The sequence below is a fragment of the Cervus canadensis genome, chromosome 3 (genome assembly GCF_019320065.1).
Source record: "Cervus canadensis isolate Bull #8, Minnesota chromosome 3, ASM1932006v1, whole genome shotgun sequence".
NCBI classification, from domain to species: domain Eukaryota; kingdom Metazoa; phylum Chordata; class Mammalia; order Artiodactyla; family Cervidae; genus Cervus; species Cervus canadensis.
The window spans coordinates 42,368,044-42,382,047 of NC_057388.1; the positions used below are offsets into that span (position 1 = coordinate 42,368,044).

At 38.1% G+C, this 14,004-nt stretch overlaps 1 protein-coding gene across 4 annotated transcripts in view; it reads right to left on the reverse strand.

The window, feature by feature from the left end:
• RELN (reelin) overlaps positions 1-14,004 on the reverse strand; it is a 523,209-nt gene that overhangs the window by 406,187 nt on the left and 103,018 nt on the right. For 2 of the 4 annotated variants that reach the window (XM_043462975.1, XM_043462974.1), the window contains exon 3: positions 9,294-9,359. The exons of the other annotated variants lie outside the window; for them this stretch is intronic. In XM_043462975.1, coding sequence (XP_043318910.1) covers positions 9,294-9,359 — 66 coding nt within the window. The remainder of the gene's footprint in view (positions 1-9,293; positions 9,360-14,004) is intronic. 4 annotated transcript variants of the gene reach the window in all.

A 14,004-nucleotide genomic window follows, 5' to 3' on the forward strand; every position in this document is an offset into this window, starting at 1 on the left:
TGTGTATTTCAACATTTCTATATCACAAGATAGAGGAGTAACAAGAGGCTTTAAATAAAAGAGTGTATACTAAAAAATGCATCGATTTTTACCACTATTAGAAATTTAACCAATGAGATATAATGTTAATTAACCATTTATTATCGACATTCTGACAACAATATAAGAACATATTTTGAATAGAAATTTCAAATATCTTAGAAGACAGCATTCAGAAACATTGTACAAATATTAAATGCAGATTTGTTCTAAAATTAATAGGGTTTCAATGTGTTATCATGGAAAATGCTAGGTACTAATTGCAATGTAGTAAAACTTATAATACCTTGTTAAAATTACAAAGTGGATATAAATCCACAACTTATTTCTTAAAGGACTACAGCAAAAAGATATATATACACAAGAACTTAGAATTTTTTTCCAGAAATGTCAAAAATTGCAACCAGTTAAAACTCAAAACCCTGAATCTGTCTTTCATAATTGATGATTGGAAAGTACTTTGGGACTTTCTAAATGAAATTTCCTTGGAGTAAGATGATTCTGAAGAGATCCAAGAGACTTAGGTCATAATTCATATTTTAAGTACATGTGAGAGGCAACCCCCAAGAGTCTATGCACCATCAGACAAAAGCCATTTTCTAGCAAGTATTCTTGAAGAAGTATTCTAAAGACAACATAACAACATGAATTCCCACAGTAATCATGATGTTCTTGTTGCACTATAACTATTTCTTGTTTAATTATGTACTCCTAAGGGAGTATTGATTCTAGTTTCTATTTCTCACTTTCTTTTACAATTGGCCATTACTGATACTTTTTTTTTAGGATTAACTTACATAGAAAGGTTGAAAGAAAGGCATTTCATTAGGGATTCAACTTAAGATGAAATGTCAGAATATATCTTTTTTATTCCTTTAAATATATGTTTGCTTCATCTTCTAAACACATTTGTCTGTGAAAGACTGTATACATGGGCAAGCCCACACAGGATAAAGATGTGGAGAATTAATTTGAGGATTTACCATATTGCTGAAAGCTCTGAACACAAAGACTATAAATGACTATCTTCCCTAATCCCAGTTACCTCCTATTCTTCTAAAAATATTTATTAGATCATAAGCTTTTATTCTGGAGAAGGAAATGGCAACCCACTCCAGTGTTCTTGCCTGGAGAATCCCATAGCTTGACAGGCTACAGTCCATGGAGTTGCAAGAATCGGACACAACTTAGCCACTAAGAGAGAAAGAGAAGCTTTTATGCATGCTTAAACATATACAGAAATACAAAATATTATTTAGTATAGGCTATTACTATTATTAAGCTTTTAATGCTTTTGTACCTTCTCTTGACATCAGCAATACTTCATATTATAATTACGCTAAGCATTAAAAGGATAAAGCATGATGCCTGGTTGATTTTACTTTCACTGGGTGAACTACTCTCAATCTAAAAAGTTTAACAAAGTACACTCTTTTCAGAAACATACCATGTGATACTTAATGTTATCTGAAAAAAATATGATTCAGAATACAAAAAAAAATCAAATCATATGCTAAAATTTTGGCTATTAAAAGACTCCTTGGTTATTAAAAATGATGATTCAGGCTTTAAAATAAAAAATCAGAAAAGTATTTACCTTTACTTACTGCCTTAGCACTTGAGAAATTTCTAGACATATAAAGTCTAATTCAAGATCACTGATATCTCTATGCTGCTAAATTTCACGGACCCTTTCTCAGGCTTTACTTCACTCGACTTCTCCACCAGTTTGGCCTGCTGACTTTCTCATTCCTTCTAGAAATGCTCTCTTCCTTTGGTCTCTGGGACACTCAACCACTTCGTCTCTCCTACCTCTCACCTGTCTCTTCCCAGGGTCTTTTGCAAATTCCTATTATTAAGCTTTTACCCCTCCCATAAATATCAGTATTTCTCAGAAGTTAATCTACTCCTTCTCTTTTCCCTTCCCCCTCCCCAGAGTAATCTCATCTATTCCTACAGAAAATAGCTCATTTCTAGTTTCTATCTCAAGCCAAAAGCATTCCCTGAGCTTGTTATCATTTCATCTTGGACACTTTCATTTGAATATCCCACCACATCTGATTCAATTCATCATCCTTGATGGTCAAAATGAAGACCATCACCTCCTACCCAGGTCAGAAACCTTAGTGTTAGCTTTGACCCATCACTTACCATCAGCTTCAGCTTCCCAACCTCTGGATTCTATTTCTCTAAAATATCCTATAGATGCATTCTCTCCATGTCCTCCATCATCACTGTGGCTTAGCCCCCATCACTTCTACCCTGGGTTACTGCCAAGAGTTTCTCTCCTCCACTCCTGCCCTTCTCAAAATAATCTCCACATCCTGTGCCCAGAGTGATACTTCTAACATGGAAATTAGTCATGTGACTTCCCTGATGCAACATCAATGAGTCCAGACTCCCCAGTATGACCCATAATGTTCTCCCCTGTCTCCAGAATCAGCTTGTGCCATAGCCTAGTTCTACTTTCTGAACTATTCCCCTCCATCCGGATCCCTCAATTTCATTTACACAATTAAGCAGCTTTCATGTCTTTGCTAAGGAGAAATTCTGCCCCTTTTACGTGTTCCTTTAACATTTGTACTTACTCTGACCTTTGCAACTCTGCACAGTCAATTTACTCCCAGGTTAAAATTGTGATTTATTCAACACTGTATCTCTAATGTCAACTTGGGTAAATATTTATCAAATTGTTGAGTATTTATCAATTGTTGGTGTTCGCCCCCTTCTTCTCCCAACTTCCAGCTATACACACCTTGAAGCTGTTCCATTCACGAGAAATGACTCATGCAGTAATGTGACAGAGGTGCCTCTGCTGACTCTGAAGACCAGAGTAGATAGCAATCACTAGAGACTTCCACTAGTGTGAAGGGCAGCTTGCTGCTGCTGCTGCTGCTAAGTCACTTCAGTCCTGTCAGACTCTGTGTGACCCCATAGACGGCAGCCCACCAGGCTCCCCTGTCCCTGGGATTCTCCAGGCAAGAACACTGGAGTGGGTTGCCATTTCCTTCTCCAATGCATGAAAGTGAAAAGTGAAAGTGAAGTCGTTCAGTTGTGTCCAACTCTTAGTGACCCCATGGACCGCAGCCTACCAGGCTCCTCCGTCCATGGGATTTTCCAGGCGAGAGTACTGGAGTGGGGTGCCATTGCCCTCTCCGGAAGGGCAGCCTAGAGGTGGATGAATGGAGAGCCTCTAACTGCAGGATCTGGCACACTGATGGGAATGCAAACATTTCCTGCTTCAAAAATTTTAGCTCTAACAAATCATCAAAACTACAGTTATTTGTGCCAGGGATGGGAGTGGGATTCACTATTAGGATTCAATAAAGAAGTAATACTGAACTTATTTTCCCATCTTCAAGTAAGGTAGATTCACAATATCCTTTAAAAAATATAGCCAAATATTATAAAACTTTATAATAACTATAAATGAAGTATAACCTTTAAAATTGTGAATCACTATATTTTACACCTGCAACTTATATAATATTGTACATCAACTATACCTTAATTAAAAAAAAAATCTGTCCAAATGTCTGTCTCCATCAGAATATATGCTTCTGATTACAGATGATTTTTCATTAATTACCTCTTTCCCAATAAGTGGGTAGATGGTCAGGGTTTGACACTCTTATTGGTCAATTTTCAAACATTAGACTCAAGTCAAGCCATAACTCAGGCTTTTACTAATAAAGTGAGGTTTAGGCTGAGACTCCAATGCTCAGCAAGGAAGAAAGGCAAAGGAAAACAGACATGTCTAAGCTACCTTGAATTTCAAATCATTTGCAAAATATCATCAACCACATCCTCTTCAGACAAACAAAGGACTATAACTTTATGGTTAAGAGACTAAGCTCAACAGTTAGACACACCCTGCATCTATGCTCAGTTCATTGCCTGTCTGATTTGGGGCAAGTCACTCAAACACTCCTAGCTTTAATTTTCACATGTATTATCTTTTCCAAAGAATTTTAAATAGGACATTTCAGCTAATACATGCAGAGCACTTAGCTTCCTTTAATATGATTGCTATCATTCCTTCCTATTCTGTTTTATAGGTCAGGCAGAGATAACTGGGTTAGTAAGGAGGGGGAAGGGAGAACATCTCTTGGTTTTTCGTGCTTTTCACGTTCTGATATATGATATAGGACTGGCCACCACAGTCAGGGAACCAAACCATACTTCCGCATTCCACTGGAAGGATGGTGCACTGTATGCAGCTCTCTAATGCCAAAACATTTGTTTCATTTTGACTCAAAGAGAATGACCTGCAAAAACACCACAACTATACTTCCTGCAACACGTGAATCTCTTGGCCAGGTGTCTCCATTCTCAACGCTGACCAGGCCAGCACTAGCTAGAACAGATGGCCCAGCTGGCAGCATATGCATTTTCATCATTTTGTAGTTTCTCACAGGTGTGACGAAGAGGTGGGATAACTCACTGTTTTCTAATGTTTTCATAACCTTGGCTGCTGTCTTTACCATGGGTCAATTTTGTCTTGGACATATTTCTAAATTTTAATATTTGACAACTGAAGACATTGGTAGGAGAAATAAGAATGCTTTCCTAAAAACTGACCCTCCACACAGGTAATCATGCAGCTGGCTCCTTCCCAGACATCATTAATTTCCTTTCCCTTTAGCCAGTTTTGCCCACTTACATATTACTGCAATGTTTATCAAAATATCATAAAAACCACTTGTAAGCGTTTTCCAGAAGCTGAAGCTTAATACGATAGTGTGTTTAAATAAGACATTCACCCTTTTCTTAAATAAAAAACTACAAAAATATGTTTCTTCTCCACAGTAGCCCACTTGTTTTTCATCTGTGTTACTTCCAGACTACAAACAGATGGCTGATTTAAAAAGTAGTCAATTTTAACATCCATCGTCACAAGCATAAAGGTGGCACAGCACATCTAGGTAGAAAGGCTTACACATCCTAAGTGCAATTTATAATTAACTTTATTTAGAACCTGTAAAATGACTTAAAACACAGATTTAGAATTTTATGCCTGCAAATACTTCACATCTTTTTAAAGCTATCTTACCTATTTTATTTTTAGCTGACTTGTGATGTAGATCATGAATCATTACCGTTACAAAGCTACTATTTCAATTGCAAAAAAATCAAGGCACCAATAATTGTAAGTTTCATATACACAATATCTATTTCATTAATTTTTTCCCCTTCAAAGGAAGAATCCTTGCCTTACCATCACCATTATCACTACCACTGTCGTCAGCAGCAGGATCTTATATAGTGGTTAAGAGCACAATGGTTAAGAGTATGAGTTCTGGGAAGTGGGACCTAGGTTCAAATCCCTGCTCCTTCCCTTCCTAGCTGTGTGACCCAGAACAAGTTGCTTAATTTCTCTGAGCTTTCATGTCTTCATCCAGGAAGGGCTTATTAATAAGCCCTCAATAAATATACTGTTTATTGTCTACCAGTTACTTGTCATAGTACACCAAGGCCTCTCCTATCTTAAACAAACAATTCTTTCCATCCCCATCTCCCTCTAGCTACTGTTCTCCTTCTCATTTCCTTACTTCCTGTTAAGTGCTCAATCTGTCATAATTTGGCCTCTGCTTCTACTAAAAGTGGTCTTACTGAGGTCATCGGCCACAAGTTCTCATTGCTATATCTAATGGACACTTCTCATTCCTCATCTCCTTGAGCCTCTTGAGAGCATTTGATCTTGTTGATCATGTTGTTCTTCTGAAAACTCTCTCCTTCTTTAATTTCTGTGATAACCCTCTCTCTTAGTTCTGCTTCCTACCTCTGTCTCCTCTTTCTGATTTCCTATAAACCCCTCCTCCTTAGTAGACCCTAAATAACTGACATCATCAACACCCTCTGCTTTGGATTCTTTCTGGTACAACAAACATGACCCCCTCTGATCTATCCCTGCTTACTTCTGCAGCCTCAGTTCTCACAATTAACCACATACTCTTTATTTCTGGCACCCTTCTTCTGGGTCCTTCATGCCATTGATCTAAATGAAGTTCCCTGAATGCATTATATTGTATACTATTTCTCAGTCTTCCATATATAATTTCTTCTTTAAAAAAATGTTTCTTTGTCCTCTCTCCCCTTGTCCTTTGTATTGGTCCTTCAAAATTCAGTTCAAGTATCACCTTATGCCCCAGCCATTGCAGTTAAGGCAACATGTTTGTGAATGAAAAAGTCAACTTGGATATTCCAGCCTAAGTAAATGGAATAGAGACAAATTTCCCCATTAAGCCCTACACAAATTACAGAATCATAACAAATAAATGATGACTACTAGCTAAGCAACTAAGCTTTGGGTAGTTTGTTAGACAGCAATTGATATACAAAATACTCCCAATCCACTAAATGAAAAGTTCCTCAAAGGCAGAATCAGAATCATGTCTCATTGACTGTCCTTAAACCAATATATTTCCTTATTCATGAAGCTCCCATGAAGGAATGAATGAACCAAGCAGTCAATCAACCAATCAACTAATCAATCAGCCAGCCCATCAAACAAGGACCCCTAAATTTAGTATTTTTCCTTTAATTAAATATTTCTTTGAATCAAAACACAACAAAATGAGGGAAAGAGAGAAATAAATGTGGGGAAAAAAAAAAACAACTAATGCCCATAGAGGACCCTCGAAACTAAAGCTCCAGCTCTGATTTATTTCTACAGTTAGTCTCACATATTCTAGTTTCTACTATATATTTTCACTCAGCTACGTCCCCCTCTGTTACCTCAAATTGAACTTTTACAAACCCTCCAAATTTATTTGATCATTCTGGCTGTATTACACTAACTGTTCATTCCTTAAATCTAAAAGTTACTTTTGACGTCTTCCTTCATCTTCTCATCAATACGTCTTGTCTGTAGTTCTCAACAATTTGGTTTGACTACTTTGAAAACAATTCATCCCTTCCTTTAAAATCCTTCTGTCTTCATTCTAGTTCTGACTCTTACCACTCCATTTCTCTCACTTGCATGTGGAATCTTACTGCAACAGCAACAACCAAAAAATAAATAAATATAAAACCTCATATAAAAAAAGAACAGACTTGTGGTTAACAGAGGTAGGGGCGGAGGCAGGAGAAACTGGAGTAAGGTGGTGAAAAGGAACAAACTTCCAGTTATAAAATAAGGAAGTATTAAGTATATCATGTACAACATGATGACTACAGCAAATGCTGTTGTATGACATACAGGAAGGTTGTTAAGAGAGTAACTCCTTAGAGTTCTTCTCATCGTAAGGCAAAAAATTTTAAAAATACCCTTATTCTTTTCTTCTTTCATTTCTTCATATTAAATCCATGTGAGAAGATGGATGCTAAACCCACTGTGATAATGATTTCACAATATGCATTAAGTCAAAACATCATGCTGAATATCTTAAATTTACAAAGTGATGTATGTCAACTATTTCTCAATAAAACCAGGAAAACAATGGCTGCCTCACAAGGTAGTACTCGATTGCTGTGACCTAATGTAATATGTGTGCTCCCCCCAATCACATTATATGTATAATATTTTATTTTTCTCTAATATTGCCTCTAAAGCCTTGAACATTGCCGAACACATACAGAAAAATAAATAAAAATAATAAAATGCATGGAGAGCCTTACAGCCTTACATTTCCAAGTCACAGGTGTGTCCAACCTAAAGGTCTTTCACAAACTAAATATTCAACATCAAGCTAATTAGGTCATTTGTTTTCCAGAAGAAATAGCCATCAGGCTCTTCCACAAAAAATCATATTATTTGCAAGGGTGAAAGTAAATAGATTTTAAAAATAATTTCTGTGAAGGGACTCAGTATTAGAGCTTATTATTTAATGAGTTTTATTCATGAGCAATGCTTTAAGAATAGGTGAGGCAACAGATGATGTTTGCAGTAAGGAAGCAATTTAAACTTGTTTTGGTTAGTCTTAAAAACCAAAGTGAAATCAACAGGAAAAAAGAAAGAAAGAAAGAAAAAAAAAAAACAAGTTGGAACCCCAGCTCTTTGGTATACATGAGTCCAGTCTCTGTTAATAGGATAAGGAATTCATTATCCATATCAAGAGGAAATGGACAAACATTTTGTGCCTGATAAGATTTTTTCTTTATGCATCAAATTCTTTAAAAAATATTCAGCTGAAAGATATTCTTCATCATGGGAATTTTGGAGAAGGGATTTATCCATACGCTAAAATCTATCAAAGCTATTTCCTGAGTCTGTACTGACAGAAGCTAACCCCAATTAGCCTTTCTCAATCAAGGGATTATCTTTCATGTACAAATTAATGCACATCTTGATTTTAAGCTATGGTGAATTATTTGTTTTGTAGGAACATAAAAGTCATTTTGATATTCAGAACAGCAAAAGGAAAAAAAAAGGTAATTCTAATTAAGCAAATCCTATAATGTTATAATGTTATCTGGGAAACAGCTATGAGATAAGGATAGCTGTTTATGGACTAACAATTGTGATAACAATTCAGGTCATCTAAACTTATCACTCCCTAATGAAATGTCACATTTTCTGACATTGTAAGGATGTATGTCATCACCAGTGACAATTCTATACACAAAAAATATCTGTCTTCATATTAGGTGTTATGGAGTTTATACTAGGCAGCTGCTACCCTTAAATTACTAACAATCGAGTGGAGACATAAAGTGAACAAGGAGAAATTAGGAAAGAATAGGAAAAATAAGCAGCAAAACAGCATACAAGTAAAGACAAAACAGTAAAAAGAATAATATGAGGACCAGTGCAAGGTGATTTTTCTGCTTCATGCAAGTGTTCTTCATATGCAGATTTCTATTAAGGGGTCTTTATTAATGAACAGAATAGTTACTGTACAATCTCTGATTGTTCCCATCCCTGGTCCTGGCAGTGATTTAACTGCCAAAACAAAAGCATGCCAGTCATAATACAAGGTAGCTGCTGAATTCAGAATCTACTTCCTCTTCTAATTTCAAAATTTGGTACCCCAGACAATCCCATAGTTTATATGAATATTGGTGTTGGATGATCAATAATTAGGGGCTTCCTTGGTGGCGCAGATGGTAAAGAATCCAAATGCAATGCAGGAGACCTGGGTTCAATCCTGCATCAGGAAGATCCTCAGAGAAGGGAATGGATACCCACTACAGTATTCTTGCCTGGATAATCCCATAGACAGAGGAGTCTGGCAGGGGTCGCAAAGAATTGGACATGACTGGGTGACTAAGTACTCACATATGATTAATAGTTGTATTCAAGTGAGGGTTACCTGAATCCCTTGTGATGATCTTAGGTGCAGCTAAGTGAACAGAAGACAATTTCCTAGCCATTGCACCTGAAAGGAAGAATGGAGAAGTCTGATTCTGATACAGTGTACAAGAACAAACCAAAAGATGAGTTGCAAGAGAGATGGACACTTGCATGAATGGGAAAATACTAACTTAAATATTGGCAACTAAAAGGAAATTACTTAAGTGAGAGCCAAAGTGCTAAGAGAGAGTGAGATCTCCTATGCAACAAGAAGTCAAAAGAAAAATAAATGGAGGGTGTGGCATAAACATGCTTTGTGGTCTACTCTGGTTGTGGCAGTTGGATGGGATGAAGGGATGGAGAACTAAGAGTTGGATGTTGTATGATTTAGAGGTTTCTGTGGTCAGACATGAGATCAACGGAGTCTAGACAAGGACATTCACAAGAATGTCATATGTAGAAGAAGTGCTGTGTCTTTGCCCTAATTAGTGTTTTGGTGTGTATATGGGTGTCATTGGTGGAAAGGAAGATGTGTGGCTGGATATAATGAAGAAGTAACAGAACTGGGAAAGATCTATTTCCTTACCCTTGCCTTTGACAGTCATAAGAATTCTAGGAAGAATATGGTCATTTCTCATCTTATACATAGACATAATATGAAAAGTAACTAGGACTGAATTATCCCACAGAATTCTGGAGAAAACTCTCAGTGGAACTGATCAACTGTGCTCCTTTGTTCCAGAAGCTTGTGGCAAAATAGTAACTAGCCTCAGATCTCCAGCATTTTCATTGCCTTATCCCTCCCTGAAGGGCTTCTCTACTGCTTCCAGATATTTCAGGGCATTTTGAGAGTTCTAAGTTTACTTTCTGGTCTGTCCCAAAATCTCACACAAATCTTCTTTCCCCTAACCCCACCCCTCCCCACCCTGGTTTCCCAAACTGATTTCTGGATCTGAGTTCTCCTATATTAGTCTATCTAAGAAAAAAATATATATAACCTGGAATCAAATAAGTGTTTATGGAGTGAAGGTATAAAGATACCTTCCTCTGTAGGTTTTATAATCCTCTAGAGATTCCTAGAGAGGAATCACAAGGGACTGCTGTTGCTCCTCTCACCTCACTGGGGATTTTCAATAGTCTCTCACCACAGACAAGGCTTAGACCAAGATCTCTGAGACTGACTGTTGAAAGCCATAGAGAATTCCAAAGGCTGAAGCAGAAACTGCTTTAGAGTTTACCTTTCCTAGATATTAGTACATTAGTAATATTTGGCATTGCCTAATCTCACCTTATCATTTAACTTCTTGAATGACCACTTATTTAACCTCATGCTAAAGAGATGGTCTCATTTTCTTTATCCATCCATGGATGGAAATTTAGGTTGTTTGCATGTCTTGACTACTGTGAATAATGCTACAAGGAACATGGTGGTACAGATAACTCTTTGAGATTCAGATATCCATTTCTTTTGATATCTACCCAGAAGTGAGATCGTTATATAAAATGGTACTTCTGTTTAAATTTTTTGAGAATCCTTCATACTCTTTTCCACACTGGCTGCACAAATATATACTCCCACTAACAGTGCACAAGGGTTCTCTTTTCTCTATATCCTCACCAATATCTGTTCTCCTATTTTTTATGATAGCCATCCTAACAAGTGTGAGGTGATAACTCACTGTGGTTTAGAACTGCATTTCCCTGATGATTAGCACTGTCACGCACTGTTTCGTACAATGTAGCATTATTCAACTTTAAAGAAGAATGAAATCCTGTTATTTGTGACAACATGGAAGGAAATGGTAACCCACTCCAGTACTCTTGCCTGGAGAATCCCATGGACGGAGGAGCCTGGTAGGCTACAGTCCACAGGGTCGCAAAGCGTCGGACATGACTGAGCGACTTCAGATGATGATGGATGGATGGACTGGGAGGACACTGTGCCACAAGAAATAAGTCAGAGAAAGACAAATACTGTATGATCTTCTTTATACACGGAATCTAAAAGTCAAATACACAGAGGCAGGGAGTAGAATGGTACTTGTCAGGGGCTGAGGAAGGTGTAAATGGGAGGTGTCAGACAGTTATACAAAATAAATAAGTTCCAAAGCTTTATTGTAGGAAAAAAGAGTGCCTGAAAGTATAATAAGAAGATTCTCTGGCAAAGTCATCGCTCTATTCTTGGCTTCTGCAGAAAGGAGAAAGACATTCCCTCTGGATAAAAGCAGCCCCACAGTCCCAGTTTGGTGATCCATGGGTGCTTTTTTCTGGAAGACTAGGTCCTGCACCAAAGTGAAAAGCTTGGCAAGCACAAGAGCCATGTTCCAGCCCCAGCCGGCAAGTGGCTTTGTGTAAAGCACAGACTGCTCAGCTGCTGTTCCCAACGGCTCCATTCTCCAGCCTCCAGCCTCCTGTCTTACGTCTCTGGTGACGCCCACTGACCCACCCTTATCATTCTGGCTTTCTGGTTCTCAGCCCCAAGAGCCCCCTGATGTTTTCATTTGGCCTGCTGGCCACTGACCCACAAGCCATGACCTCGGTGTGTTGAGGACTCATGAATTACAGCTCCTTCTTCTGATCCCCTGTCACCCAGCCCTGATTACAGCAAAAGAGAAAAGGCAGAAGCCATAACAGCCAATTATACAAGCTTATATTTATCAAGGGTGATAATGTCAGGAGTGGAGAGACAGTTTATACCATCTTGTAAATATTACAAGGTTGAGGGTCGCAGTCTGCTTTAGAAAGTAAAAATAATCTATACTTTGTGCCATGTAAGTAAAACACTCTTACTTTCTGACCTCACACCCTTAGGAGGTGATTAGCATCACTAGCCACCTTGAGCTACACTGGAATGCTGATGGTCACAAAGCAGCCAATTCCATCTGAGAAGAGTACTAACGACAGAGCATTGAGGGCCGTCACCCTTATTTTTCTTTTGAGAATGCTACCAAGAATGGAATGTGAAACTTATGAGCTAAAGTGTAAAACTCACAGAAAGTATGAAAAGCCAAATCAAGTTTTATGCTTCTGAACATCAAGGTTTAGTGAAGAAAGGCCTGGTAAAGGAGGCCCTTTTTGCTTTGTTTTTCTTCAATCATTATTGGCAGGATCAGGCTTAAATGTATCAGAGGCTCCCCTCAAAGATATTACATATTTTTCAGGAGTTTTCTTGATCTTTCCACCTCATGGAGACAGATTAAGAGAGGAAGAAAGAGAGAGGAAGACAGACAGAGGGAGGCAGGCAGGCAGACACAGACAACAAATGGGGATAACATTGTAAAAGTTGGTGAGGTTCTTCCAAATGGATACGTTTTCTGTAGCTACCTACAAAGACTCAATTACTTCCTTGTTGGAAAGGAATGAGGCACTATTAGATGTACTAACCTTGACATCCTTGTCTAATGGCCTGTTGTAAGAAACATTTTTCCAGCCTTCTCCAAGTAGGCAGCACAGCACAGAGCTGATACCAGCTAAAAATGTGACCTTTTCCACAATGACTTAGCTGGCACTTTTTGAATGGGCTTCTCTAAATTCTGACCAACTAGTTACCACCAACTCAATTCTTTTTTCAGTTCTATGACTTTTTTTCTTATTGATACACCCTTTGATTCTCTTACGTTTCCTTAACTTTACTCCAGACCCTCCCAAGGAACTTCTGGAAATAGTTTTTGCACTCTGCTGGCCCCTGTGCCTTTGGTTTCCCTCTCCCTGTGTCTTTTACGCACAACAGCTGAAACCATGTTCTGGATCTGTTTGGGCACAGGGAGTGGCACTCAGAACTTTTTCAAAGGTTTTTATTTCTAGTTAAATGAGACTCTGACATTTCACCTAACTGCAGCTCTAGCACAATATGTCTATCAAGCTGTAAAGGACCGTCCTTGGGATTTCACATTGTGAGATTCTATTATGGGGAGACCAAGGTCCTTTTGCTATTTGAATAATCAAGCTCCCTAAAGTAAGAACTAAACACTACAGAGAATGGGATGATTCTTGAGTCCCATTCTCTCTCTAAATCAAGAAGTGGATAATAGCAACTGAAAGTGAAATTCCATCAAAGTCTTTGTTTGCTTGAGAAGAAATTAACCATTGATCTAACAGAGCATTCTTCCCATGCTATTGGGGTGGTGATACTAATCGCATTACACTACATGTGGTAATTAATGTTGTTGGTGAGGCAGGAGGCTTATCTCCAATGTGCTCCCAGTGACTTTGCATCAGGCTCAGCAGTCTTGCCTATAGAACAACTCCTGCTGTAAAACATCGATGGCTCCTCTTGTAGCCTTTCCTCCCAGCTCTACAACAAACTCAATGCCATTTACCTTCTTCTCTCCATGTCAGCAATATTTCAACGGACACAGTGGACCTGTTTACACCTTACACCTAGGTGAAGCCATATGACTAGTTTTCACTCAGGGAATGTAAACAGAAATTATGTACCATTTCTGGGCTTAGGCAGTTAAGTAACTGTACCTTCTTTTTTCTCCTTTCTCTCTTCTGTCAGCTGGAAATTGATGCCCAAGGTAACCTTAGAAGTCTTATGAAGATCACAGAGCCTCTGTCAGTTGTTCAGATTTGAATGACTATGTGGAGCAAACACTCCATATTGACCAGAAATAACCATCATGGATAGATACACAAGTGAGGGGGAAAAGTCTCTAGATCTAAGCCAGTAAAATTTTGCAGGAATATATGACAATATCTAGAGGCTCATTAGCAAATTTACAGGGTGA